We start from the raw sequence: 27509 nt of genomic DNA, 5'->3' as shown, positions 1-27509 counted from the left end.
AATTAATTTTTTTTTAAACCATGAAGTATCAGTCGCGTTATTTTAATTTTATTATAAATGCTCTATTGAACGATATTTTCTAAATTATTTTAAATAACATTAATTTAACGTAATTTTGAAACGTGTAAGCAAACTTAGTCTGAAGTACCTCTTCCCACTGTTATTCAGGTTATTCAGGACGTAATTTTCAGATATCTAAAGATCATTTAGTCAGATCAAGTTTATCTTTTATGTTTCTTCCACTCAGAAATCTGATTTCCAATTATATCTGATTCCTTATACCAAGAACATGTAACCGATCTGCTATATTTCATCCCACCAGATTCAGTAAGCTATTTGACTTAAACGTTTAGTATATATATTCTTGGGAAGCAAAATAAAATGTATTAAAGTTTCGAAAGGAATTTGATCGGCGGATAAGTGAAACTGATAACTCCAGATGAGCAATCTTTCTGTCTATCGACTTTCAATGAATTTGAATTAGTTTCGGGTTTCAACTACCTGGTTTGCATTTCGATCCGTTACAACTGTATCTGATTATATAGGAACGAAATTGCAATTAATCTGATATCTGATTTGTCAAAATTCTTTTATCGGTACAAATAACGCACTTAACTTGTCCAATTAAATTTTAATGAATTTTTAAATCTAATTTCAATGATAATTTTGAAACGTGTAGTGGTTAACGGTAACAGTAAGTGTAGTGAGCTGTTGGCTCACGTGGCATCAAGGATTTTCCAGCACCCTCCTAAGCATTGTAACTCGGCTCTCTGAATTAAAGGTATTAAAGTTGTTAGATCACTTGGGACTGGTTTTATCATATATATTAATTTATCCACTATATTTTGTTTTAAAAATTAAAAAATGGAAAGATTTCTAAATCTTTGAACTTGTTTTAAAGATGAGTTAAGATGCTTAATTGTTAGTAGGACATACAAAGATAAATCCTAAATTCCAATTGGAAATCAATGTTGTACAGAAAGTGCGCTTAGAGTAAGAGCTCATTAAAAAACTTGCCAGCAGTACAAATTCGGAAACTTATAGGTCACGGACCTGAGATTTTGAATAACTACAAAAGAATGTGAAATGACTCCTTTCTTGAGATGTGACTCTCGATTTCTTTGGTTTCTTTCAACTTCTTTGTACTTCCCTAATCATAATCCCTGAGATAACTTCTTGTTACCGGTATTCGGTGACACAATGTGTCATTGTATTCCTCGAGACGGAAATAGTAATCATTGAATAAAATTAGCCTTGGCAAACATTTATCGCGCACGTATATAACAATTTTGAAATAATTTTAAAATGTGCTTAAATAGAGTAGCGATTGGAGGATCGTAAATTACTTAAACTACACTTTTAAATTTCATACAAATTGTGATCTTGTATAGCTACTTTAAATCTTTGCGCAAATTTGAACAAAAGCTTTTTCCGACCATGCATATCACTAACGAAATATTAATTTTTAGTGGGAATTATATGGAAAAATGTACGGCAACCAATTAAAATTAAATAATTTCAAAATTGAACAAATCGGAGCGACAAACATTTTCAAATTATTAATTTTTACCCACAAACCAATGAAAAACTTTACGCTACGAACTTTGATGCGACCACTTGGTAAAACTTCCTTTTTTTGCCCCCTTTAATCATCCAGTTGCTCCAAAGTTGGGGAAAAGCTTGAACTAAGCTACCGGCGAGCCGTTCCCTATATATTCGTCTAAGGTTGGCATAAGAGTATCCAATAGTTAAATATTTCCTACATATAATAGTTTATTTAACTGAATGCCAACCTCTAATCTTAAGCCGCGAATTTTTTTTATTATTAATTTCGTCTATTGGATCATTCCATATGGATTTACGTGGTCATACCACCGTGAGTAGTCAGATAATATTAAAAAAATTTGCACTTGTTTAAGTTGTTTCTATGCCTATAAAAAAGACTAATTTGATTAGGTTAAATATTAATTACTGCATTTTTGAATACGGTAAAACATATCTTTCCACAGCAATAAGATTCTTTTCTGGTATATGAAGTTTTCAAAATTATTTTTTTTCGATGTCCACCCAATGTAAAATGTCTAATTTTTAAAATGTTATTTACCAGAAACCAATCATATACCAGTTAAAAGAAATGTCTTCGGGTGTTCCTTAAATGCAAAAATATATATATTTTTTAAAAGTTGGATTATTTGACTTTATACCTCAACATTTGGTTACTTCTTACTGCCGCCCAAGTATAGAAACTATTCTCCACCACACTCCCCTCTTTTCGGCTTTCCGTTGCTATACGCTTTGTCGGTTTCAAACGAAAATGACGCACAGCGCCTCTCGTGGTGAGATCACGCGTAACTTGGTTAAAAGTTTTTACCCGCCCCCATTGAAATTAATGTAAAGTTGGTGATAATTAAACGTTAATTAACCTACCAAATGGTATATGAAATATTCCACTGAAAATATTTAATCGTTTATCGCTTTATAACGTTCAAAAATAATATTTTTAACGCGTCATGTAGATAATCGAACATCTACTCGTTTAGGTAAAGTTTGCGTTGTCAATTCGAGTATTAGAAAGCAAAATGATATTTTAGCAAGTAGGTTGTAATTCGGAACGATATTAATACTTTTCGCGAATTTTGTCATCAGTGAATTATAAATATGACTTGAAATAAGTTTCCAGGTTTATTTAAAAGCTAGTTTCATAACTTTTCATCCATTGGTTCGTTCACAATGTATCTTTAAAGTAAACGAAAATTTGAAGGCGGTGACTCTAGCCCAGGCTTAAGCCTCGGTTTAATCTACCGCGTATTTTGAAACTCAAAAACCCGAGTACTATATTTAAATGATGGCGAACTCTAATTGTAATACGAAACAAATAACGCGGGATTTTTGGCGTTTAATTTACTTAGAACGTATTTCGTTATTTGTTTCTTATTACAAGGAGCGTTTGGGTTTTTCCGTTTGAAAATACGCGGCAGATTAAACCGAGGCTTAGAACTGGGCAAGATTCACTGCCTTTCATTTGCTTTCTAATACGAGGGTTGACCACGCAAACTTTACCTAGACGAGCAGATGTTCGATTATCTACATGACGCGGGAAAAATAATATTTTTGAATGTTATAAAGCGATAAACGATTTTTCAAGACGATTTTATATTACATTTAGGTTCATATTAACGGGAAAAATTGTCAGTGGAATATTTCTGATATCATTTGGTAGGTTAATTAACGTTTAATTATCGCCAACTTTACATTAATTTCAATGGGGTGGGGGAAAACTTTTAACCAAGTTACGCGCGAGCTCGCCACGAGAGGCGCTGCACGTCAATCGCTCGCTCCCTATATGCAACGCGTTTTGAAATTTTTAATGTTTAGGCTTAGTTTATCTTTTAGATTTGACAGTCGCCAGCCAGATTTCCCGCACGGTACTGATGAGTTCCAAATAGAACGAAACCGGTCTACCGTTGGAATTTCTGGCTATTTTATTTATTTTTAATTTAGTTTATACTCCTTTTTGGCCAGAAAATGGGGCGGAAAAGGGGAAGGGACGTGAGCATGCGCCAAACATATTCTTGTTTCTTTTAGACGCCATATTTGAAATCGCGCCAGCTATTTTGTATGGGAAAAATTCAGGGGTAACTTTGAAACACAAGTTATTAAATTAAATATGGTTTGATGCACTATCTTTGGTTGTAAAAGTATTTATGGAGCTCAATTAATTATATTTAATCGCTTTCCAAAGAAGATAACTCGCCTTTAGGCAAGAAAAAAACACAAAAAATTGGAGCCCAACGCCGAATTTGAGGGTTTGTAGCAGACATTTTCGGAGCCCCAGGACTGGATTCCAACGCTAAATTTACCATCTAGTATAATAATACTCCAATCAAAACGTGAATTAGTGGGGAAGAAAGTCAGCTAGATAAGAATAAATAAATATGAAATTGGATAGTTACGAAATATTAAATGAAATTGGTTCCTTAACTTAAGCCTTTTTAAGTTTTTAGTAACTTAAATTTCTAGAGATAATTCGATTATGCCTTCTTTCTAGGAAGAGTATAAAGTTTTTATGAATGAATTGGTTCAGCAGCAAAGAATTGGTATATCACTAAATTTTCATAATAATTACTTGTCACTTGTAGAGATATAACCATAGAAGATAATATGGAAAACTATTCTAAAGAAATTGAAAACTCGTCCCACCGTACACCACCACAAGATAGTATTAAAAAGACAACCATATCACCAATAGATAATTTGCATGAAAATTTTATCCAGAAATGAATGGAAATGTGCCTACGGAAGTTAACCTATTACCCGAGGCTTTTCGATTAAAGTTTTGTTATAAAGGAACCCAGACAGACTACGGATGATTCAACCTGAATTTGAGAACCGAACTTTACGAGAGAGCATTAGAGCACTGAAAGAGGAAACATCACCCATGCTTTTTCCTATAGATAAAAAATTGCCCTCAAAATGGCGGCCATAGCCCAAAGCTACAGAGCGATACTACTCTATTGTGGATCAATTTATCACTGTCATAATGAGACTGAAAGTCCAATTCGAGTCTTAAATTTATTCCGAGTCTACAATTTGCAGTTGAGCCCAATCTGAGCCTTATATTAGTCAGAATCATTCCAAAAATTAAATCAGTAATTAAAATTTAAAATTAGTACCAATGTAGTTAAACATTTTTAAATATTACGAAGTAATTAACTAATTTTCTTTAAAAATGTTTTTTAAATTTCTAGATTTGTTGGTTTCTAACTTACAACAGGAGTTGTTTAATATTCACACGCAGGTCAGCAATATACCATAGAAAAATAGAATATATTTTACATTTCCATTTCACAAAATCAATGTTAGAAATCTCACAATTCTAATCTGAGTCAAATATTAATGTATAAAAAAACCTAAAAGAGCTTAGAAAGTAACTTTGTTTTAATTAGCTGTATAATTTTATACCACATTGAAATTATTTTTAAATTTCCTATAAAAATAAAGATACAGGAGTTTAGAATTTTCAATCTCTTAAAACTTAAATCCTTAGTAATCCTAATGAAGTGGTTAGAGTAAACCATATCAGTTATTTTTCCACTCCGGTGTACCTTTCCATGTAAAAGAGTAGCGAACCTGCATGACTCTGATATACAAAAAATATATAAACCATTAGAAAAATTTTAGAACTTGCTAATAAGTTACAGAAAATATAAGACACAATTATACCCAATAACCAAATCACAAGCCCCACCACAAATAGTTCTATAAAAATTGACAAGTCCGAGGCGTACCAGCCTGGGTTCAGGAGTACATTTTGAACCGTGCCAAAAACACTCCTATCTTTAGAATATCAAAGCTAATTATAATTTGTTTTGTCTAGAACCGGGCACCATTTACCCACAGTACGCCTCTGGGTCAAGTACCATAACCACAAGGTAACTGACGGATCTCATAGATGGGTAACATCTTGATTTGATGTAAAGAAACTGCCCATTAATTTATTTATTTAGAATGAAAAATTAGTCACGAATTAAAGCAGGAATAAATTAATCGATATCACTATCAACTCACCACACAAAAATTGTAGAGCTTCCTCAAATTTTAACAAAATACTAAATAGTTTAATGTGCTACTGCTTTCCAACTTCTGTAGAAATAGAAGGCCGAGCAACATCCACGTTTTCGTCAAGGCCTAGATTTTCATCATGATCTAAGTCCGGCAAACCGTACCTGTTACCACTTACATGTCATATTTTCTCGTGTTCGCTCTTTTTTTCTTAAATTCAGTAATATAATCACTTTTTTCATTTAAATTTAATTCCTAAATTTGTTATAACACTTTCAACGTTTTATTATAAGTTTCACTGAACATTCGTTATCCATGGTTAACATACGGAGAGATGGCGTCGTCTGCTTCTAAGAAACATTGGGCCGTAAGCGCATGCGCGTAATTAAAACCAAAAAGGTGTATTACTCGAAGATCTATTTGATCCGAGTTTTGCGTTTTTTGTTTGCCTACCCCTAGTTCAACTACTAGGGGAATCCATATGGAATGAACATAATGTATTTCGGTTAAAAATGTCTTAAGTTGAAAAAGAAAAAAAAACGTATATCTCGGTTCTTATATATGAATTGTTAAAGAAATGAGCACGAAGTAATGAATTAACGTTCCTTTTTATTTGTATACTTTAGGGCGCGTAGCCACATCAATCGTCAGTCCCAGAGGCGCCATCTGCGACTTCTGCCTCTACGAAGGCGAAGGGAACTTCACCAGCTACGGATACCCTTTGCCGTACAGAGCGGAACTCGACTGCACCTACCGGGTGAAGAGAGCAGCCGACGACGAATGCCTCGTAGTCGTCACCTTCCACGTGTTCGACCTTCAACCGGCGGAAGCGGACACCATCAGACCGTACGGACGCGGTGGTGGTCCCGATTCGGAACCATGCCGACACGACTACTTGGCTGTGGCCGGAAGGCGGTTCTGTGGCAGACAGCACCAAGGAAGAACAGGTATAGTATAGCCTCTGTTAAAACGTCATTGCCGCCATTTTACCTCATTATTTCCGCCTTTTCCCTACACTAGGCAATGATTTTAGGTGGTGGTTTTAAAATTTTATCCTATGTTCCTATACAAGTACGCCGAGGGTCATGGGCGCCCACAGGGGGGGGGGTGCAAATTCCCCCTCTTTTATGAGCTATAAATGCACTAATAAAGGTACTGTATGAAGTTCCTTGCCGCTTTTTACGAAGTATGAAGATTGCCTCCCCCCCTCCCGCCTTGAAAACCTTCTACGGTAAAAAATAAACCGAGGCTTAAGCGCGATGACCGTCGATTTTGGCGAAATGATGCTGCTTTTGCTAGAGTGCGTTCCCCATTTGAGTATATTTTAAATATGTAGCTATAGGTAATAATAATAATCAGCTAGGCTATTACCCAAGGCAAACAATTACTCATTTACCTTCGCAGACAGCGGACATATAACTCGGATACCTGAATTAATGGCATTAAACTTCGATCGATTGCTTGGGCCTAAAGTGGTACCAAGGCTATTAACCTAACTGATACACCTATATTTAAAGGTAGGTAAAAATAACGACCTACCCTGCGAAATTTTAGTTTATTTGTAAACGGTTTTCATCTTTTGCGTAGTTTGTTGTTTTCGGTTTAAATTTGTCTGTGTTTCAGACGACGTGTAAGGAAATAGTAGTTTATCATTGGTCTCTCTTTTAAATTTAAATTTTGCTGGGTAGGTCGCCATTTTTACCCACCTTTTAATATAGGCGTATTATTCTTAATATCAGTAAAATTTTAAAACAAATCATTGTATAAGGTTTAAAAACGATATCTCATTTTTATGTTATTATTTAGCTGAATAGAAAAACAAATTCTGGCTGAAGAGTTGGAATATACCAATTTAAAGAAGGAAATGAAATTTTTCTTGGTAAAAGTAGTTGTAAAGAAAATGTACTGCCTACTAAAAGACAACCTTGATAGCAAGATTGTTGGTCGTTGTTTGTTCATAGACATAGTGGTGTAAAACATTTGAGTTCATCATAAAAAAAATAAGTAACTTAATTTTAGTATTTCTTTATAATCAAGGATACCACTGCCACTGGTTCCATAACAGTCACTCTGGTATAGAAACACGCGGACGGGTATCCTTGTTATAAAGTAATCTCAAACGGAAGTAATTCCAGCTCTTTTTAAATATCATTCAGCTATAACTTAATGCTACACGGTTACACCGTATCTTGCTCAAGTACATGTACCTACCCTACAAAAAATTTATATATTTGCAGAGGAAGTTCCCTTCGATCGAAATCTTCAGGAATTGACATTTTACTTCCATTCTGACCATCAAGTATCTGGGAAAGGGTTTTGGATCGAAGTTCGGAGGAAACCAAACTCATGTCCAGCAGCCAATGGTAGGCTCTCACGTACCACAAACATTTCGGTGTATATGCATGCAACTCTAGTGTGTAATGAATATAAATTTTATGGGCTAAAATAAAACTTATTGAAGGACATTTTCACTAGGTTTAATCATATGGAACATAATGACTTATAAGTATGTCTCTGTATAATATTTCCATAATTTCCATAAGATAATTTCCAATGAAACTTTATTTCACAAGAAGCATAAAATTATTCGACAGTATATGTTCCATTATTATTTTCCTTGTGCTATTGAAAAGGTAACCATAGAAACAATATCTCATGATCGCGAGGCAGTAGCCAAACTAAATTGCCAAAGACAGAATTGCTTGTGGAATTCTTGGAGTTTTCAATGTCTACTACCCTTACCTACCGTTTCCCACTTCTGAAGTTGATGACGCTTATTTCGTCAACAGTTAAAAGCTACGAAACCCATCAAAGGTCTCATTATAGAAGATACTTCTATGGCACACTTATGAGTCATTTTGTTACATATGGTTTAATCAACAGAGTTATTCTTCGTGAAACGTCTTAATTGGATTGTGCCACTGAGCGTGCATGAAATGGAATTTGAAAGCCCCCTTATGTTGTAAAGCTCCATCTTTAGCATAATCTGAGTAAAAGTCTACCTCATTTAGTTACACGTGTTAAAACGATAACGCAAGATCTTACGTATTTTTACTAAAAACTTTTAGGAAAGCGCTCTACAAAACGGCTTACCCCTACTTCACCCAATCCCATTTCACCCATTGTTTTGTCGAGAATTTTACCGAATCTACAAAAAATGAGGTATGTTAGAAATACTGACAACATATTTCATTGATTGCAATGTACCAAGTATATAAATGACGAAAATTTCATTTGTTAACCTCACCTACCCTAACCTAACCTTACCTTCGAAAATATAAGCTTAATAAAGAAAAACAGGCAAATTAGGACTTATTAGGGATATAAAGGCTCATATGGGCTTAATAAGCTCAACGTTATTTACCTCGCCTAAATAGCACGACGAGCTGTTTTTTTCAGCACAACAGATACGACAGTTCGATCTTAGTCAAAAGGCAGAGAAACAACAACACTGGTTAAACGGTTATATTTAAAGTCGCATGATGACTTAGGCCTAAGGTGGTGCCTTCGGTATTAGCCTAGCTGATTTATTATTATTTACCCCTAAACGGCCAATTTATAATACGAAATTTAAAAGAAATAAAAACACAACCGGGCTTTTAACATGCAGCAACATATCTCCATAATACTTTCTTTGAAACAAACAACCGTTATTGTCGGTGTCATAGCAATAAAACTAATATGGCGTAATACGGAGTTTTTCCGCTTTCGTACAGTCCAAACAAAGAAATACTATGTCAGTTTTACTACCATACCCCATTTTTCGTAAATCCGTTAAAACACCCGACAACAAACGGGCGAAATGGGAGAGGGCAAAATGAGAATAGGGCAAAATGGGAAAAAACAAAATTGCTTTTGGGTGTAATAGGAAAAGGCGAACGGTTGTAGGCGAAATGGGAACATACCTACAAAACGTCGGGAATACCTAGACCAGCGCGTAAAAAACATTCCATAAAACAAGTACGGTTCTAAAAGAATTTTAACAATTTTAGGTTAAAACACGGTACAAAAAATACGCGTCATTTTTATTTCTGGGGTATTGCTTTCGAGTACCAAAGCGACCAAAAACTTCTCTCATTTGAAACTCGTACTGCGTGAGAAGAGCTTAATTTTTAAAGCGCCTCCTACGCGTTTCATTGAGCACGGCCACAGCCGTCTGAATACATCAGGCCATATAATACAAAATCCCATAGGGGCGGCATGGCGAATTTCATTTGTCAATACGCTAGAAAAATATAAATGACGTCAGCAAAACCCGGGAAATTTGATTTGAAATAAAAAAGATACTGAAAATGAGCTAGAGCCTATATTTCATAGCACTCAACTATAAATATATTTATTTTTTAATTTAAACCTATGATAATTTATTGGAAAAGCTCTTTTTTCAAATAATTATTTTTATTTCAGGAAATAGGTAACACTAATGAATCACAAGCTATACTTTTAATCAAATACTAGTAAAATTAATTAAAGCCATCTCAATTTTATTTTAGAAAATAGCTAGCATGAATATATCACAAGTTATGCTTTTAATCAAAACACTATTAACATTAATATTAGTATAGCCCTCCAAATACTTTTACTCAGACGGCTATGACATTAGTTATCACTGAAATCGCTTTTGGGCTCAGGTACAAACATATCACAGAGTTAAATACTTTCTGGACAGCGGTTTTTTGTTATATTTCTTCACTCTTTCTTTAACATCAGTTACGTCTTTGGCATAATTATCCAATAGAGGTCTAACATATTTTCTTAATAGCACCTTACTAAATTTTCATACTCATCACACACACACACACACACTTAATAGCATTTGTGAAATATGGTAATATACATTCTTCTAAGATTTACAGTGTGCTGTGTCTTGGTAAAAATGGCAAAGCGGCCATTACAAAATCAGTTATAGCTAACAATACATTTAGCAAAAAATTGCTAGGATATTTTAATCCTCCGCGGTCTTGGTAGTTGATATATGTTAATATTTGAGAGTTGTTCCTAGGCTGGTAAAGTAGTTTCACACACTGAGGACACGATGAATTTTCTTCGGAAACTCGTACAATAAAACCAGCTATCATGGCAATTGCTGTGTTTCACAACGTGACTGGACATGAATCTTACATTAACAGAAACATAGGTTAGAATTCATATTTTTATATGTATTCAGACCATTCTTACCATTAACATTTATTTTCTCTATTCGCTTGAGTATTCCCAATACACAATCTGGTAGTTTTTTAATTGCATAACCTTTTGACCACTCAGACTTCTTCAAACAAGCCAAACTTTGTATTTCTTTGAGCTGTTCACTAGAACTGCTTTGAAGCTCAAATTCTCTGGTGACATCTCCATATTTTTAATGCTTGATTATACCAATTTTAAGTGTTGACTTAATTGCATTAACCCAGCTCCGTACATCCATGCTATTGCTATAACCACCCATTTGACGAACATGGCTAAAAAAACATTTCTTTCGCATCGCTTGAAGCTTTGCTGGTTAGAATGTAAAAAAATCCAGAATTGAGAAGATTTCTAACCAGTAGAACAGTTGATTTGGTAGTCAAGAAAATTGCTTCGTATGTGTCTTGACTAAATTTGGACATTGGTGGGGTTGCATTTTGCTGAATCAGCTCTATAAATGGGAAAAATTCATCTAAAAGCCAATCCAAACGTTCATCATTGACATAAAAAATGGCAATTTGTTTTCATTTCTGATACGGATCGCTTTATTCGGGTTACAAATATCGTGTATCTCATACCACTTGCGAACCATCTCCATAAAATAAATAGTGGCTTCAATAGCACAATGGTTGATTCTTATGAGAGTTTTTAATGCGCTGGTGACTTCCGCAGCAAATAATCTAGCTGCTCTTTTAACATTCATCTTCTCAATATTATTCGGGTAGTCAAGAAAATTGCTTCGTATGTGTCTTGACTAAATTTGGACATTGGTGGGGTTGCATTTTGCTGAATCAGCTCTATAAATGGGAAAAATTCATCTAAAAGCCAATCCAAACGTTCATCATTGACATAAAAAATGGCAATTTGTTTTCATTTCTGATACGGATCGCTTTATTCGGGTTACAAATATCGTGTATCTCATACCACTTGCGAACCATCTCCATAAAATAAATAGTGGCTTCAATAGCACAATGGTTGATTCTTATGAGAGTTTTTAATGCGCTGGTGACTTCCGCAGCAAATAATCTAGCTGCTCTTTTAACATTCATCTTCTCAATATTATTCGGGTAGACATATTTTCGACTAAGAAACCGAACTACTTTGACAATACTTCCTTTCTGAACTCTGTAAAGCTTTCGTAAAAATTCAGATGATATGGTTAATCCTATGAAATCCATATCTCTGTCCAAATGTTGGTTTCTAATGTTTTTCATTATATGGGATTGATCGAATGCCAAGAGAAGTTTTCTGTTGGTGTTGCTTAAGTGTTCAACTTCAGGTAAAAGGTCACCATTTGCAAACATTTTTTAAGAAGCTACGTTTGTCTTAGCATTATCAGAGACAACTCTCACAACTGTAAAACCTGCTTTCTCAATTTTACAAATGACGTCTGATGTATATTTGTAAAGTTATGTGGCATCTAGCTTCGCTGTAAAAAAATACGCTACAGGAATTCGATAGTCACTAGATAATCCTTGAAACAGGAAACATAAAAGATGTGTTGCGATACAGTCCGTTACTCCAAGTTCAGATGCTGTTATGTCATTTTCACCAAAAAAATTGTCAAGCTTCCTGTCGTAAACGTATTTTGAATGAATGTACATTTCATCCACAATTACCGATCCAAATTTTTGATGCTCATTTTCTAGCTTCTTAAAATCGGAATTCAACCTTGCCTTTACCAATGTCGTTATGCCAGTGTCCCAAGTACTGGCTCCTAAATAGCTTTTCAGGGTTTTTGGGTCAAGCAAATGAAGAAATCCTAACTCTTTTGCATTACGATAGGCTGATGGTGACTTCGTACTCCAAATGCAACATACTTTTAAAGTATTTTCTTGAAACTTTTATTTTTTTCTTTCCAAAAGCCATAACTTGTTTTATAACGAACTTTGCTTTTAGACTACCATTTTTGCAACCATTTTGAATTTGTGTTAATTGACCATCAAGTGCTTTATTTTGTCTTTTCTTCTTTACTTCCATCGTGAGATCTTCAACCTTCCTTTGCAATTATGATTTTATTTCTTCAGTTTCACAATTATTCTTCCTTGTTTACGAGTAGAAAGTGATCTTCGGGTTGTTTTTGATTTTCCAGAACTTACAACTGATGCTTGAACTCCAACATCAACCTTAGATATTTGGCTATTTCTAATGGCGTAGTGAGATTCTGATATGTATTGCCTCGGTCATCTAATGACGTAATTATATTTTGAGATACACATAATAGAGTCAAAGGGTCTTGAAAAACTGACAGACTTGATGAGTTGGAATGTACCGCTTTAATTTGCTTAACAACAGATGTCTCAATATCACTGCTTGAAAGCAGTCTTTTTATGTAATTTGGACTCCGATTGATACAAGGCTCAGGTTCCATAAAAAGCTTTTTCCTTTTTAACTAATGTGGTTTAGAAGTGACTACACTACCCTGCATGGGTTCATTAATTGCCATAGAACTTGGACTTTCTATAATTGAAGTAGAACATATATTGGTGCTACTATTGTTGGTTTGAACTGTAAAGGGTTGTTTCAAAATACCAACTGCTAAAGGGCTTAATAGGGGGCTTATTCTCACTTAATTTTTTCAAATGCGATAAAACTTTAACTACATTCAGACCAGGACTTAACTTAGGTCTTTCTCTGCTTGAAGGAGTGAAACGTGTGTTGGTGCTGCAATTGGTTTGAGCTGTGTGGCTTTGACTAGAGCTGCCCTCTGCCATAGGACTTAATGGAGGTCTTTTACTAGTTGGACTTCCAAAATGCATCTTCAAGTTTCGGTTTTTTTAAAACCGGGGCATCTTCAAATTTTGAAGGAATAGCTTGAGGCAAAAGCCTTTTCCTTTTAGTTGTGCCTAATCTTATGTAGTAATCTGATTATGTAAAGTGTTCACTGCATAGGCGAGAGTTATGAGGTATAACAACACAATTTGGTTTATTTTCTTCATCCCCAACCATTTTGCTAATAATAGCTTTCGTCCAAGCTTTCCTCTGAGATTTATCTTGTGGAAAAGTGTAAAAACTAACCCCTTTAAGCTTATCAACAATTTCTTCTTTTGACTTTTCATCTCCAATATTTTTTCTATCGTTTGTTTTGCAGTTTTTTACAAAGCAATACATATACTGTGTACGACCCATTGCTCAAAATATCAGAGAATGCTTAATAGGAACTTTTGGTTTTATTGAATCATTAGAAAAAGCCTAGGCTTAGGCTCAGTTCAGACGCAATACTGAAAATAAAGGAGAGGAAATTGTATAAACTATCATGTTTTAATGTCATAATCCTATTGAATAACTTAGAAATACTAATCATTTATCTTTTACATTTAAAATTATAAAAGAAAAATTATTGATAAATAAAACCTACCTTTAAAAATGTTGTCCTACGAAAACTACCCATTTGTTATTGCTAAATTAGCAGATAATGTTCTTCGATCAAAAAGATAAAATTATGACGTCATTTACAAAAAAAATTCTAGCGTAGAGTCGGCCTCTAGCGGCGACCAAATGCGGAGTATCCGTTCCAGAATGTGTTTAGTTTTTTTTGTATTTTATGGCCTGATGTATTCTGACGGCTATGGCATGGCACTAGAAAATGAATAGCATACCTTAGAGTAGTTGCAATCCGTAGTTATGGCCGCCATTTTGGTCGCAATTTATTTATAGGAGCATGGGTGACGTACTAGCACGTCACAGTTCCATTACTCTATATTTTTCTCTTCTTCAGCTTGAAAATGGTAATAATAAGTAAGACATTTTATATTTTAAACACTAAGTATTCTACGAAATTTGACATAATCTCGACAGAAGTATAGCGTCGTCTTTAATCTCTAAAATTTTCGACATCGTCGAGTAAACGCGAAAAACAATCCGTCGAAAACTAGCTTCTAGCTTTATCTCTACTAACTGGCGCTATACTTATCTCTTAGAAAATGCTCCATCTTCGGAAGTGTGTGGGCCAGCTGAGTTCCACGAGAAAGAGAGCTTCGTGACCAGTCCACATTTCCCAGAAGACTACGGAGATGACGTTGACTGCCGATACGTATTCAGACAAGTTTCGCCGGACGTATGCGGTCTCGAAGTGACGTTCCTGAGGTTTGACGTCGAGCAAAGCGACGGTTGCGTGTACGATTACTTGGAAATTAATGGAGAGAGGATCTGTGGATCGTTGCCTCCTAACGCTATAAGTAATATCTTAGGCTGTTCTAAACACCTGCTCTAATCTATTTAAAAATATCAAAATTATAGATAAAACCGGGTACCTGATGATGAAATTCGTGTGTTTGGAAAATACTAGTTCCAATTCGCTGCTGCAGGATTGCCCAAATTTCAAATTTAAAGGATTACCATTTTTCACGGCCTAGATCAACCTGTTTATAGCAGTTATATTTTATTATAAGATTTAAGCTCATAAAGATATATAATTTGAAGGTCGACATCATAACTAAAAGAATTAGGTTCGATTCCAACTAGTGGCACTGGGTGAAAATTTCGAATTCCCACCTAGGTCGTTCACAAAATATATTTGGGTATATTGTTGTCGAAACACAAATGTTTCTTCGTCAGGTACCTGGTTTTATCAAATCGTGAATATTAAAAATCATCTTTACCACGGTATAATAAATCAAAAAAAGTTTTGAAATACGACTGTGACGTATAATTGGTGTCTCAAAAGACTGAAATATTCGGTTTACAACATCAGTATAAAATAAACTTCACTCTTTTAGTGATGGGCACTTTTAAAGAACCGTTCAGCTCGCACTCGCTAAATTTTGAGTGGCGATATTTTCGCTCCTCTCTTTTTGCTCTTTTTTGAGAGGTAAAAATTTCGCTACTCTCATTTCGCTCTTTTTTGAGAGGTAAAGTTTTCGCTGCTCCTTTTTCTTTCTTTTTGGGCGGATATATAAATGCTCCTCTCATTTCGATTTTGCGCTCTTTACAAAAGATATTTTACAGCTCAATTTTGCTAAAAATGACAAAAACCGCTCAAAATGAGAGGAACGCGCCCCGTCACTTCACTTTTTGAAACGATGAAATATCCGCCACAATTATATTTTTATACATTTTATCGATTTAATCAAATTTGATGTTTTGTAATTTGGGCAGGTCGTAAGAATTTTAAAGTAATTTTTAAAATGTGATAACACGATATTTTATTTCCTACAGAAGTGTTCATGTTTAGCGAATTTGAGAAATTAGTTCGATTTGTGACGGATCGGCAAACAACGCGATCAGGATTCAGCTTAAGGACTCGCCAAATCAGTGACTGCCATCCACAAAATGGTAAGTACGGATTTAGAAAACTGATTCTTCATGGAATTCTGTTTGGAGAGTTCCACTTAAGGTGAAGTACAATATCAACTCTGTGTTAAACAGGGGGACCATTCTCTGTTCACTCTTTCATTATTTTGTTTAAAAATCCCAAATATGTGCGAAATACTTTTATTTGGTTACATAAATATTAGACTAGTGTCAAGACGATTTATATTTTCCACTTAGGCCCTCATTCAACACTTTCCAAACTATTGAGCTCTTAACCCATCTAGTATAAAAGGGAGTATATTGCAAATAACAGGTAATTAGCTAGCACTCACTAAAACTTGTTTTTAAAGAAAATAGGACCAGTGAGCCGGAACCTCTGATAATAAGAACCTAAATATTAAATTTTAGACTCAATTTTCCGTTCGTTCGCGTCTTTTCGGTGAATGCGACAACTGGGTGGAAGACTATTGGTGAATTTTACGCAGGCAGTAAAATGGATTTAATGCTATTACAATGAATACCGACACGTCTCCCACAGTGAAGTCAACACCAAAATATCGTTTACTTATGAATTAATCGTTCACCCAATTGCCACATCCGCCATTGCCCTACATGTACATCAAAATATCCCTAACTGGAAAAGTGTCCGGCCAATGAAGGAAATTTTAAAGACCTGCCACCTTTTAGATGGCGCACTAAATACTAGAGTGATTAAGTTATTTCTAACAATGGGAAAGCGGATGAAAGGTTATTGCCTTTTAATCTTCTATACTATTGGGCAATGAAAAAGCTTGACCTTCGACCCGCTTTCCAATTAGTGGAAATAGTTTAACACCCTCATATTTAATGGAATTATCTAATTGGCGGCTGCTCTTAAAAATGTCCCTCATTATAGTGGACCTTCGAGTTTACTTCGTTTTAAATGGACCGAGGGGCCGAATAGTGATAAAAACCTAGCACAAATCTTACTCCATCTAGTGGCAGAAACTGGTCCTAATCATTCCTTGGGAAGTTGGACCGGGTTTCACCTTACAATTATCACTATATGGATCAAGTTAACGGTTTTTTCAATTTGTACCAAACATGGAATCCCTACCAGAATTGTCAATTTAGTCAGTTGCTACCTTAGAAAGAGAAACATTCTATTACACAAAGACGAAAGATATTGTCATGCATTTACAAAAAAAATGTCAGTCCACTTTTAAATACGACCCAATTGAGTATATACCACGATTATAATCAGGTTCTCAACTAATGTTACCCTCAAAATTACATCCGTAATTCGGTTAAATTGGAAATTCGCGCAGACAGTTAACCATAAATGCATGATAATATCTTTCCTCTTTCTAGAATTCATCCTTTCGATTAAGATCGCAACTGACTCATTCTGCGTTGAGTTTGCAAGTTCTCTCCCCACTGATTTAACCCGGCCACGTGAATTAATGGCTTCAAAAGTCGCTTGATGACTTAGGCCTAAGGTTGTGCCTTGGGTATTAGCCTAGTATTAGCCTAGCAAATTGGTCGTAGTTTCTTCGCTGTTCTTGAAATAAATTTCAATTTGCAATTAACCTTATTCCCTGTGTATAAGACCAGGCAATTGGGTTTTACGCTTTGGGGCAGCAAAATTGATGTAAATTATACCACGTATTTTCGATTTTACTTGATATTAATCGAGCAACGAATTTGCTTCCAGAATTGCCACCGCCGCCAGCCTGCGCCGTGTGCACCGATCGACCAGAAGGAGACATCAGCAGCTACGGATATCCAGATGACTACAGAAACAACTTAATTTGCACGTACACCATCGACCGCTTTAGCCCTCAAATGTGTCGAATTCAATTGGATTTCCTTGATTTCGACATTCACTATACGCCAGATTGCGAAGCCGACTACCTCATGATAGACGGCAGGCGACTCTGCGGTAATCGCTATTCCGGACAAAGACGTGAGTTTCATTCCAACCTTCCCATTTGTTAAAATAACGTTATAACCTTAAAAATAACACTTATAGCCCTGTCCATTAATTTTTCTATTACCTTTAGAAATTCATAGAAGGATTAAAATTTTCATAACCAATAAATTTAGTACTCTCTGTGGGCTTCTTTATTCCAGTTGCGCAGCCAAATTCTACTTCAGACTAGCTCATACCCGGAAAACGTTAGGTTGATAATGAAAAACTCCTCCAGGACTTCACGCCAAATGATTTTAGGTCTCAAATTTCAAACATATACAATTCAATTATTCTTGTCAGTAATTCATCATTGTTTATTAAAATAAGAGTAACTTTTCATTTTAAAATCGTTTTAAATTTCTGTAAGCCTCTGCATTAAATGGGAAGAAAACACTCGGAAACGATTACATTACAGAAAGTAGGGTTCACAAAGTGCCAACTTTGTAGAGCTCATTTTAGACGTTGCTTGTCAACACCATGATAAAAGTATTTGCCTTAAAATTTCCTTGTGTCATACTATGGTTTTTATTTATGCAATTATGGCACTTCGTAAATTAAAAATCTAAAACTTACATTTGATCAAAAAATAAATAAAAACCATTTAAATTAAAATTAAAAATGGGTAAAAAAAAGTTTTGACAACTAACCCAAAGTTCGGTAGGCCCCAAATAGTATTAGTCATGGGCCCCAAAAGTTAAGAGTAAGATAAGAGTCAACAAATTGTACTCAGGCCCGGCGTTACGCTGTGCGGGGCCCGAGGTAGCAAGATATGAAATAGGGGCCCAAAAATAGTTTTACAATGAAAGCGGGGCCCCCGGAAAACACTGTGAAGCGCGGGGCCCTAGGCAGTCGCCTCACTCGCCTTGCCCTAAGACCGGCCCTGATTGTACTTGGTGAATAAGCATTAACTATATAAACAGAGCATTTCTGTTTTTCAGAACTTTTGAACTTTGGAAACAAAGGAAGTATAACATTAGTTTTGAAAACTGACGGAAGTTCAGTGAGGAAAGGATTCCTGTTACACTACAGGCAGTTGCCTTGTTTTGAACCTCTCGAACCCACTGGTAAGATATCTTTTTAATCATATATTACATAATTACTTAGAAATGTACCTCTGTGCAAAATTCCCATAAACCAATTCAATGAGACCTTATTAATAATAATAATTATAACAAAAACAGTTCTTCGAACTGAAAAAACAGTTTAGAGCTCGTTAAATGTGCAGCCTTAAAGGGACATATATTTTTTTAACACAAAATCTTTGATCCAGTTTTTCCCACAAAGGTATCCATATTTAAATTTATTTTCTTCCCTACACATTTAACATAAAAATTTTAAAATTTATTCTTATTATTATTTTATTTTTGTTGCAGATTATTGCAATAAATAAATAATAAATAATAATAAATTTTAAAATTTTTATGTTAAATGTGTAGGGAAGAAAATAAATATAAATATGGATACCTTTGTGGGCAAAACTGGATCAAAGATTTTGTGTTAAAAATTGGAGGAGCAGTGGACTGTGATTTGATAGGCGGAATAACGTCATTATGTTGTTCACAGGAATATTTTTTAATACTTTCAATGAATTTTACATATTAATCAACAATAAAAATAATATATGTCCCTTTAAGGCTGCACATTTAACGAGCTCAAAACTGTTTTTTTCAGTTCGAAGAACTGTTTTTGTTATAATATATGCCCATTTATGAGACGTGGTGCTTTACAAGAATTACATCCCAATTTTATAATTTGTTAAAAAATTAGTGCTTTCTAAAATTAAAAATTAAATGTTTGTAGTGTCTCTAATAAAAGTGTCAAACTAAGGCCTGCATAGAAAAATAATTTAAAACTCAAAAAAATATTGTTAAATTAGTCCAACCACATAAACCCTATTACCTTTGCTGCGCAAATACTCAGCCCGTCGTTTTGCATTCAAAAACATTAAAAAAATACTGATAGTTTAGTTCAACCAAAGATAATACGTACCGTACCCTGTATTCGATATCACGGTGCTTTTACATTGACTATACGCCATGAAGCTGTTACCGAATTCCAGGCGAAATTCCGAAAAGTCGGGCTCCTAAATTATGGCAGTGATAATACCCAAGGCCCAAAATGTTAACCTAACTTTTATTTAAATCGATTTAGAATTACCAAATACCGTAAAGTGACAAAACTTAGGTTGAAATGAAAGCCAACTATCTTATTTACCTTTTATCATCGAAGATTTGTTCGTTTTAAATCATTATGTTTAAACAGGGCCGTGCTTAGAGGTCTCGCGGCCCCGGGCGAAATGCATGGGCGAAACTGACAATTGTGATTTTAGCGGCGCTTCGGTATATACATCCCTATGGGAAAGTTTTAGCGGCCCTGGGCGACCGCCCAGCTCGCCACCCCTAAGCACGGCCCTGTGTTTAAACATGTTAGAATATGAAAATTAACATTTCACGCGGGCAGCCGGGCACGCGGCAGCGGCGGCATTAAACCCGCCGTCAAAACGAAGCTGTGTCGGCAAGTTGGCAACTTTTTTCCGAAACCTTAATTTCCAGGTTTCAAAAACTTATATTTTCTCGGCGTTATTGATTAAATTATAAATCGTGAAAAGACGGGCCTATGAAGTGAAACACGCTGATTTTAAATTCGTTTACAGAATTAAAGTATGAGAAGTGGTTGAGGTTAGAGCGTGACCCAAAAAAGGCCTAAAAGTCACTCAAGCTGAGTTGACGTCTTCCACGACCAAACCGATAAATTGCCAATATACGCGCAGCAGAGGTGGAAATGGGGAAAAAAGATGAGCTCTAAATATACTTCGCTGCCGCGGAGTATAATAATAATCAGCACGGCTAATACGCGAGGCACCACCCAAGGCCCAAGTCATCTAGCGATTTTAATACCTTTATCCCAGGTGGGCGGTATTGGCCAGTCCTTGTTACGCAACATAAAATAAGTTGATTCAAATAAATAAGACTTTGTTTCACACGGAAAATGGAAAATTCTTATAATCTCAAAGAAAAGGTTAACATATAAACTAAATCACGTGATCGTGAGGCACGAGCTAAACTATGGATTTTCGAAGCCAGAAACCCGCTTCCCTAACTTACGTTTCCAATCTCTATCTCGGATATGGAAGTGACGTAATTTAAGTTAAAATAATAATAATAATAAAGTTTAGTGTGCGTCAGAACAGTACCAACAAGCCGGCGCACATGGTTGAGACCAACATGAAAAGGGAAAATAAATTAAGAAAAGGGTTAAAATAAATTAAGAAAGTGTTAAAATAAATTAAGAAAAGGGTTAAAATAAATTAAGAAAAGGGTTAAAATAAATTAAGAAAAGGGTTAAAATAAATTAAATTTACACATTTACACATAAAAATAGAATAAAAAATAAAAAATAATAATAAAAACGAAGACGATTTTTCATATAACACGTAACGTTATACATATTTAAGGTTGGAAATAAAATAAGGTTAGGAAGTTAACGTTTTATAAAAAATGAACAAGGTTTCATTAGGAAAATGCTTTTTGTCATACTTATGAGGGATTATCTTACGTATGATTTAATTGAAGATAAGCGTAGGCAAAGTAAATAAAATTAATAATAAAGTTTATTGGCGCACATGGGTTGCACCGGAAAAAAAGGAAAATAAGACAAAAAGACAACAATTATCGTTAATTAATTTAGCGATTACGTATAAAACAGATTGAAAGCAATCATAGTAAAAATTAAATTACAAATTTAGAAAAAAAAATGTAAAAACTATACAATTTTAAAATTTTGTTTTTTAAAACACGCACTATTAAGTAGTAAAAATTACCGATTCGAATGAAACTTGATCTACTGAGGATATTTATTGTAATGAGACCCCAAATTTTAATGATCCATCTGTGGTCTGATATATTTGAGTTTATAGTTTATAGACCGTTTTCGAAAGTAATAATAATAATAATTTAGTTCTCCCTACCTTTTGAAGAATAACTTTTCCCAGTGTCGTCACATCGTTTGTTCCTTTGCCTTGGCTTCCACTTTCCTATGTTTAAGGTATTTACATCGTTATATTTAGGTTTTAACAAGTTAACATTAAGGTTTTTATCGAGTTGATTTAAAGGTTTACAAAGAGTTGATTTTAAGGTTTACACAAAGTTGATTTTAAGGTTTACACAAAGTTGATTTTAAGGTTTACACAAAGTTGATTTTAAGGTTTACACAAAGTTGATTTTAAGGTTTACACAAAGTTGATTTTAGGTTTACACAAAGTTGATTTTAAGATTTACACAAAGTTGATTTTAAGATTTACACAGAGTTGATTTTAAGGTTTACACAGAGTTGATTTTAAGGTTTACACAGAGTTGATTTTAAGGTTTACATATAGGTGATTTTAAAAATATGCACAGAGTTGATTTTAAGGTTTACACAGAATTTAATTTAAGGTTTTACAGATTTGATTTTTTTGCGGGGTTACATTTAAAGTTAATTTTTATAAATTTGCATTTTAAGCTTGTTTTTACCAATTAAGTTTCCTTGAAACAAAATCTCTGGCTATTTTTTTAAATTGGTGTTCGTTGGGGAGTTCAGTTAAGCCCAAAGAATTAAAAAGATTTATTCCGTTGTAAAAAATTGAGTTTAATTTGATAAGGGTTCGGGAAGGTGTGTTTATTAGGAGCCTTTGACTTCTTAAGCCATGCGCTAAATTAGAATTATATTGGAATATATTAAAAGTTGTGTTTTTCAATGATTTGTAAATAAACAGCATCATATTATAATAATATATTTCCTTGATCGTCATAAGATTTAATTTTTTAAAGATAGGCGCAGTGTGTGCCAGATATGGGGCCTTGTCTATAGCTCGTATCGCTCTTTTTTGAAGTACCGCTAATCTATTTATATTGGTTGCTGAAGTATTCCCCCAAATAAAACTACAGAAAGATATATGTGTATAGATAAGTGAAAAGTAAAGTTGGCGAACAATGCTACAGTTAAATAATTCTCTATTTCTTCTTAGCAGAAAAATGTTAAATGAAATTTTCTTTACGATATTGTTAATATGTGTTGTCCATGTAAGGTATTTGTCGATCCACAGACCTAGATATTTGGCTTCAGATACTCTATTTAGGTTAACTCCATCCATTTTAATATTATATATACTGTTTCCCATGGGTTTATTTCGAGTAGTTATAATCATATATATAGTTTTTTCTTTGTTAACTTCAAGATGATTAGATTTAAACCAGTCATTAAAAATGGATATTTTATTATTTGTTTTTGCATGGAGTATGTCGAGGTTATTGGATGAATCTAAGTAGAGGGTGTCATTTGCGTAGAAGGTACGAGGCTGTAGTTACTGATTACGACACTGTTTACAGATTTAGTATAACCATACACTGTACTTAGTTTTGTGTGCATGTAGTTGTTATACAGCATTTTGGTACTGTTAATAACATTCGAGTTGACAATTTAGTGTTAATGTATCATAAGTTGTTTTCCTAGACTTCAATTCTTTCCGAGACCACAGCCTGCAAATAAATAAACAAAAAATATTTTGTTGTAATATCTAAATTTCTTAATAAACTTTTTAATTATTTTGCTTTTTTCTAATAGAGAGTTCTTCGTCGAGGTCCACCTGTGATTTGGATTACAAAGACTCGAGTTTCACTCTAGAAAGTCCGAATCATCCCGAAATGTACCCTAACGATATCGATTGTAAATATGTAGTGTCAAAGGTTTCGGATAGCGTTTGCAAATTAAAAGTGACGTTTGTCACTTTCGACGTTGAAGCAGCAGCGGACGACGACAACCAAATGTGTCAAAACGATTATTTGCTCATCGAGGATGAGAACGACCGGCTGTGTGGAACGCTTCCTGCTGAATTCACAAGTGATACTACATACTGCTTTGCATAATTATATGAAAATAGGCTTAGGAGTAGAGATATTAAGATTAAAACTTTATGTTTCGATTTACAAAATGTATGAACAATAAGCGAGTTTCAATAATATTCGACACATATTAGACGCAAAAGCAGACGACGTTGGTAGGTCATACCTCAGCGTGACCTCGGTGACATACGACGTCAGTTCAGTGTACTCTTTGTTATAAAAAAGTACAATTCTTATAGTTATTTTTAAAGCCAATAGATAGCGGTACGGTTATTGAAACTCGCTTATTAAAAGAAATATAATCAGAAATATATGCTAATTTTAAGTTTAAGGAATGTACTTTTCGCAGGTTCAATGAGGTGGTTTACTAAAATTGTAAAATATGCTTACGCACTTTAATTTCTAAATTTTTCACCGTTAGACCCTTCGAAAATAGTTGATAAAATGTTTTACCAAAAGTAGGGCAGATTCTAATTCTACTTTGATCAAAAATCGCAATCCAAAATGTGTTATATTTGATCAATTACATGTTTGAAATTCAATTTTTTTTTTATCCAAAGCGAATTGATTTAAAACTGGATTTGTCATGAATCCATTTGTAACCAAATTTGGTAATTGGAGGAAGTTATTTTGGTGAGGGATACCAGTGGTATGTTCAGTTTGGCTGAAATATCGCTTTGATATTTATATTGCTACGAGGGTGTTTTATTGTTGTAAGTTAGATGGATACTTCCTTCGTAAGAGATATATTATATACTTTTGCTATCATTTAATATAACTAACTGTCCCGTTCTGATCTGAACCAGTACACACAGACGCTTGCATATTTACGTTCATCTATAGCAAATTCCATATTTCTATATCTACTTATATTTCTTTGTCCATATCATAAACATAGTAGAATATCAAATAGTTAGTGTTCTGTTATTCTTAAGTTATACGCTCACGAATGGTGGTACCAGACGAATCATTCAGGGTTGATCCAATGGGTTAGCCGACTTTTCATTTAACACTCTCAAATCACTAGCTTTCCAAATGCAAATAGCTCCAGTTCATGTGGTCGAAATTGGGTGTTCGATACATCAATTGAAAGATCTTTCATTGCACTAAATACTGCAGTAACACGACATACTTTAATATAATTTATAAATTCTATTAGTTTGGTACCACACAGACTGAAAAATTTCACTGACCTAATAATAATAATAATAATCAGCTAGGCTAATACCAAAGGCACAACCTTAATTATAATGCCATTTCTATTTATCAAACAGAAACGTACGATTTCCGATCAGCGCAAAAGGTTCTACGTTTTCATTCGGATTCGACAACGGGTCGCCCAGGCTTTCTGGCCAAAGTGGATCAGATTGACTGCGTCGGTGAAACGACAACACCCGCCGAGTCAAAGAATTTGGTAGAATGTGATCAGACGATCGAAGACATTCATTCTGATATCTTAAGTCCTGGATACCCGACGCAGTACGAAAACGGCCTGAATTGTCACTACACGATAACGAAGGATTCCGCTATTGATATCTGTCGCTTACAAATCACTTTTGTGGATTTCACCATTCAAACAGGCGACGTCTGCCAGTACGATTTCTTGCAAGTCGATAACTTCAAACTCTGCGGGAGCACACCTGAAGGAACGCAAAGCAAGTATTTTATTTTATATCAAAACTCCTCTCAAAACTGTAACACTTACGTTATATAATTAGTATACCTTATAAACGACTGAAAATATTTCTACATTTTGAAATCTGGTTAAGGTGAAATACTTCGAAAATGGCGTTTTCTGATATTTTACAATCCATTTTATAGGCGCTTAAATTATTATTTTTCCGGAGCGCCAAATAATGTGCACTCTAGCTTTCACATGAAGCCAATTCTCTCATTCTTTGGGTTTAAAATCCAAATAATGGACGAAATATTAAAAAGCGCAATATTAGTTCATTTTATGGAAACTTTGTAAGGATAGAAAGTTGAGGTTTCGTTTATATTTTGAAAGAGCTCTTAGACCAGGATCACGGGCGATTACATTTTCCATTTAGGTCCTTAAAAAGGTTTTATAAAAAAGTTGATTTCTTAAAATATTTCCCTCGGTTGAATTTTAACAAGAATGGAAGCCATGCATAATAGGGTGGTTCAAAGAAATTCAAATATCGAAATGATTTGGTGCACATGGATTTTCTTGTTCATTTTGATGAGAACATGACCCAAAATATATATTTGGCAGAAAGCCCCACAAAACCAGGTCATAACTGCTGAAAATCAACAGTTAGGACCTGGAGTTATGGGGATTTCTGCCAATTATTTTATTGTGTACCGGTACTTATTACTATAATAAACCCTGTGTAAACTTAAATAAGTAATAAATATTAAATATTTCATTCAATTAAAGTATTTGAGTGACATAATTGGTAAAACTTCAGCTCGTTGAGGCAGACCTAAATATTTATGAATTTACGTACAATTTTTCGTGGGTCATTTTCCCACCAAAATGAACAAGAAAATCCATGTGCACCAAAATATTTCGATATTTGCATTTTTTTAAACACCCTAATGCATAAAGAACCACATGCAAACGAATGATTTTATATAAATGTATATACATTTTTTATAAACATGTAAATGGTCCACTTTAGCCATCTTTTTTGACTTTTTTTGACGCCAATATCACCCGAGAAATTATGTTTATATATTTTCTATAACATTACCCATACATGTATTTCTCTATGATTAATGAAGATGTCATGCTAGGCACGACGAAACTAGTCGGACTTTCATTGTAAATATCATAAATATTTTATTAAATATACAAATATAACGAAGTCGTTTTTAATTTCATTAATCATCAACTACGCATATTGAACTTGCAAACCTCCCAAGCCTTTGCAAACCTCCTAAGCCGTATTTCTCTATATGTTCAAAATATTTAATTTGAATTTACTTTGTTTACGATGGAGATACACAGTTAGAAAAAAGGGTTTCCATGGGTTTTATTAGGCTTTGCTTTGGGTTTAAAAAAGGTTTAGGAAAAGATTATAAACCCTTAAGGTTTGTTTTGGCAACTTGCATGGTTTGAAAAGGGTTTACATGTTTAAAGGAAACCACTTTAGGTCAGTGGAAAACCCTTAGGATTCCAATTTAAGAACCTATAGAAAAAAAATAATAATTTATCACTTTTTAAAACCTTTTTCAAACCCTGCAAGTTTGAAAACTATCTCACGCCATCTACGCCAAAATTTGATATCAAGCCGTATAATAATTTCATAAAACGTAAAGGAAGACGGACTTTCCCCAAAATGGTTTCTCTATAAACATCGTTGCAATCATCCATCTTTCGGTGGTTCTGTGGTAAAACGCCCACCTGTCGTGCTAGGGGGCTTGGGTTCGAAACGCACCCGTTGCAATCGCCAAAATTTGTTATAAAGTCGTAAATTAAATTAATTAATTTTAATTTAATCTATAAATACAAACCCTAGGAAGTGTTTAAAGGGTTTGAAAAGAGTTTAAATATAAACCGTGTTGTGTCGATTGTCTGTATTTACGGGGTTTTGTTGCAAACCCTTGGAAGTTTTTAAAGGGTTTCTAATAGTTCAATTTATAATCATAAAAGTGCTCATTGTGGGTTTGAAAATTTCCGTTAAAGGGTTTTGGAGGGTTTGAATATGTGGAATTTT

The 27509-nt window shown here is 34.4% G+C and overlaps 1 protein-coding gene across 1 annotated transcript in view; it reads left to right on the top strand.

Annotated features, from left to right (window-relative positions):
- The first annotated feature begins 14468 nt into the window (after positions 1 to 14468).
- The window catches only part of LOC149945687 (cubilin-like), a 35453-nt gene continuing 22412 nt past the window's right edge, over positions 14469 to 27509 (top strand). Inside the window, exons 1-6 of the mRNA XM_090176677.1 lie at positions 14469 to 14481; positions 14664 to 14921; positions 17690 to 17941; positions 18886 to 19011; positions 23549 to 23824; positions 25101 to 25481. Coding sequence (XP_090032803.1) covers positions 14469 to 14481; positions 14664 to 14921; positions 17690 to 17941; positions 18886 to 19011; positions 23549 to 23824; positions 25101 to 25481 — 1306 coding nt within the window. The remainder of the gene's footprint in view (positions 14482 to 14663; positions 14922 to 17689; positions 17942 to 18885; positions 19012 to 23548; positions 23825 to 25100; positions 25482 to 27509) is intronic.

The sequence above is a fragment of the Leiobunum rupestre genome, chromosome 5 (assembly GCF_980474605.1).
Source record: "Leiobunum rupestre chromosome 5, qqLeiRupe1.1.hap1, whole genome shotgun sequence".
NCBI classification, from domain to species: Eukaryota; Metazoa; Arthropoda; class Arachnida; order Opiliones; family Sclerosomatidae; genus Leiobunum; species Leiobunum rupestre.
The sequence above is the reverse complement of the archived record's forward strand: the minus strand, read 5'-3'. Positions and strand labels throughout refer to the sequence as shown.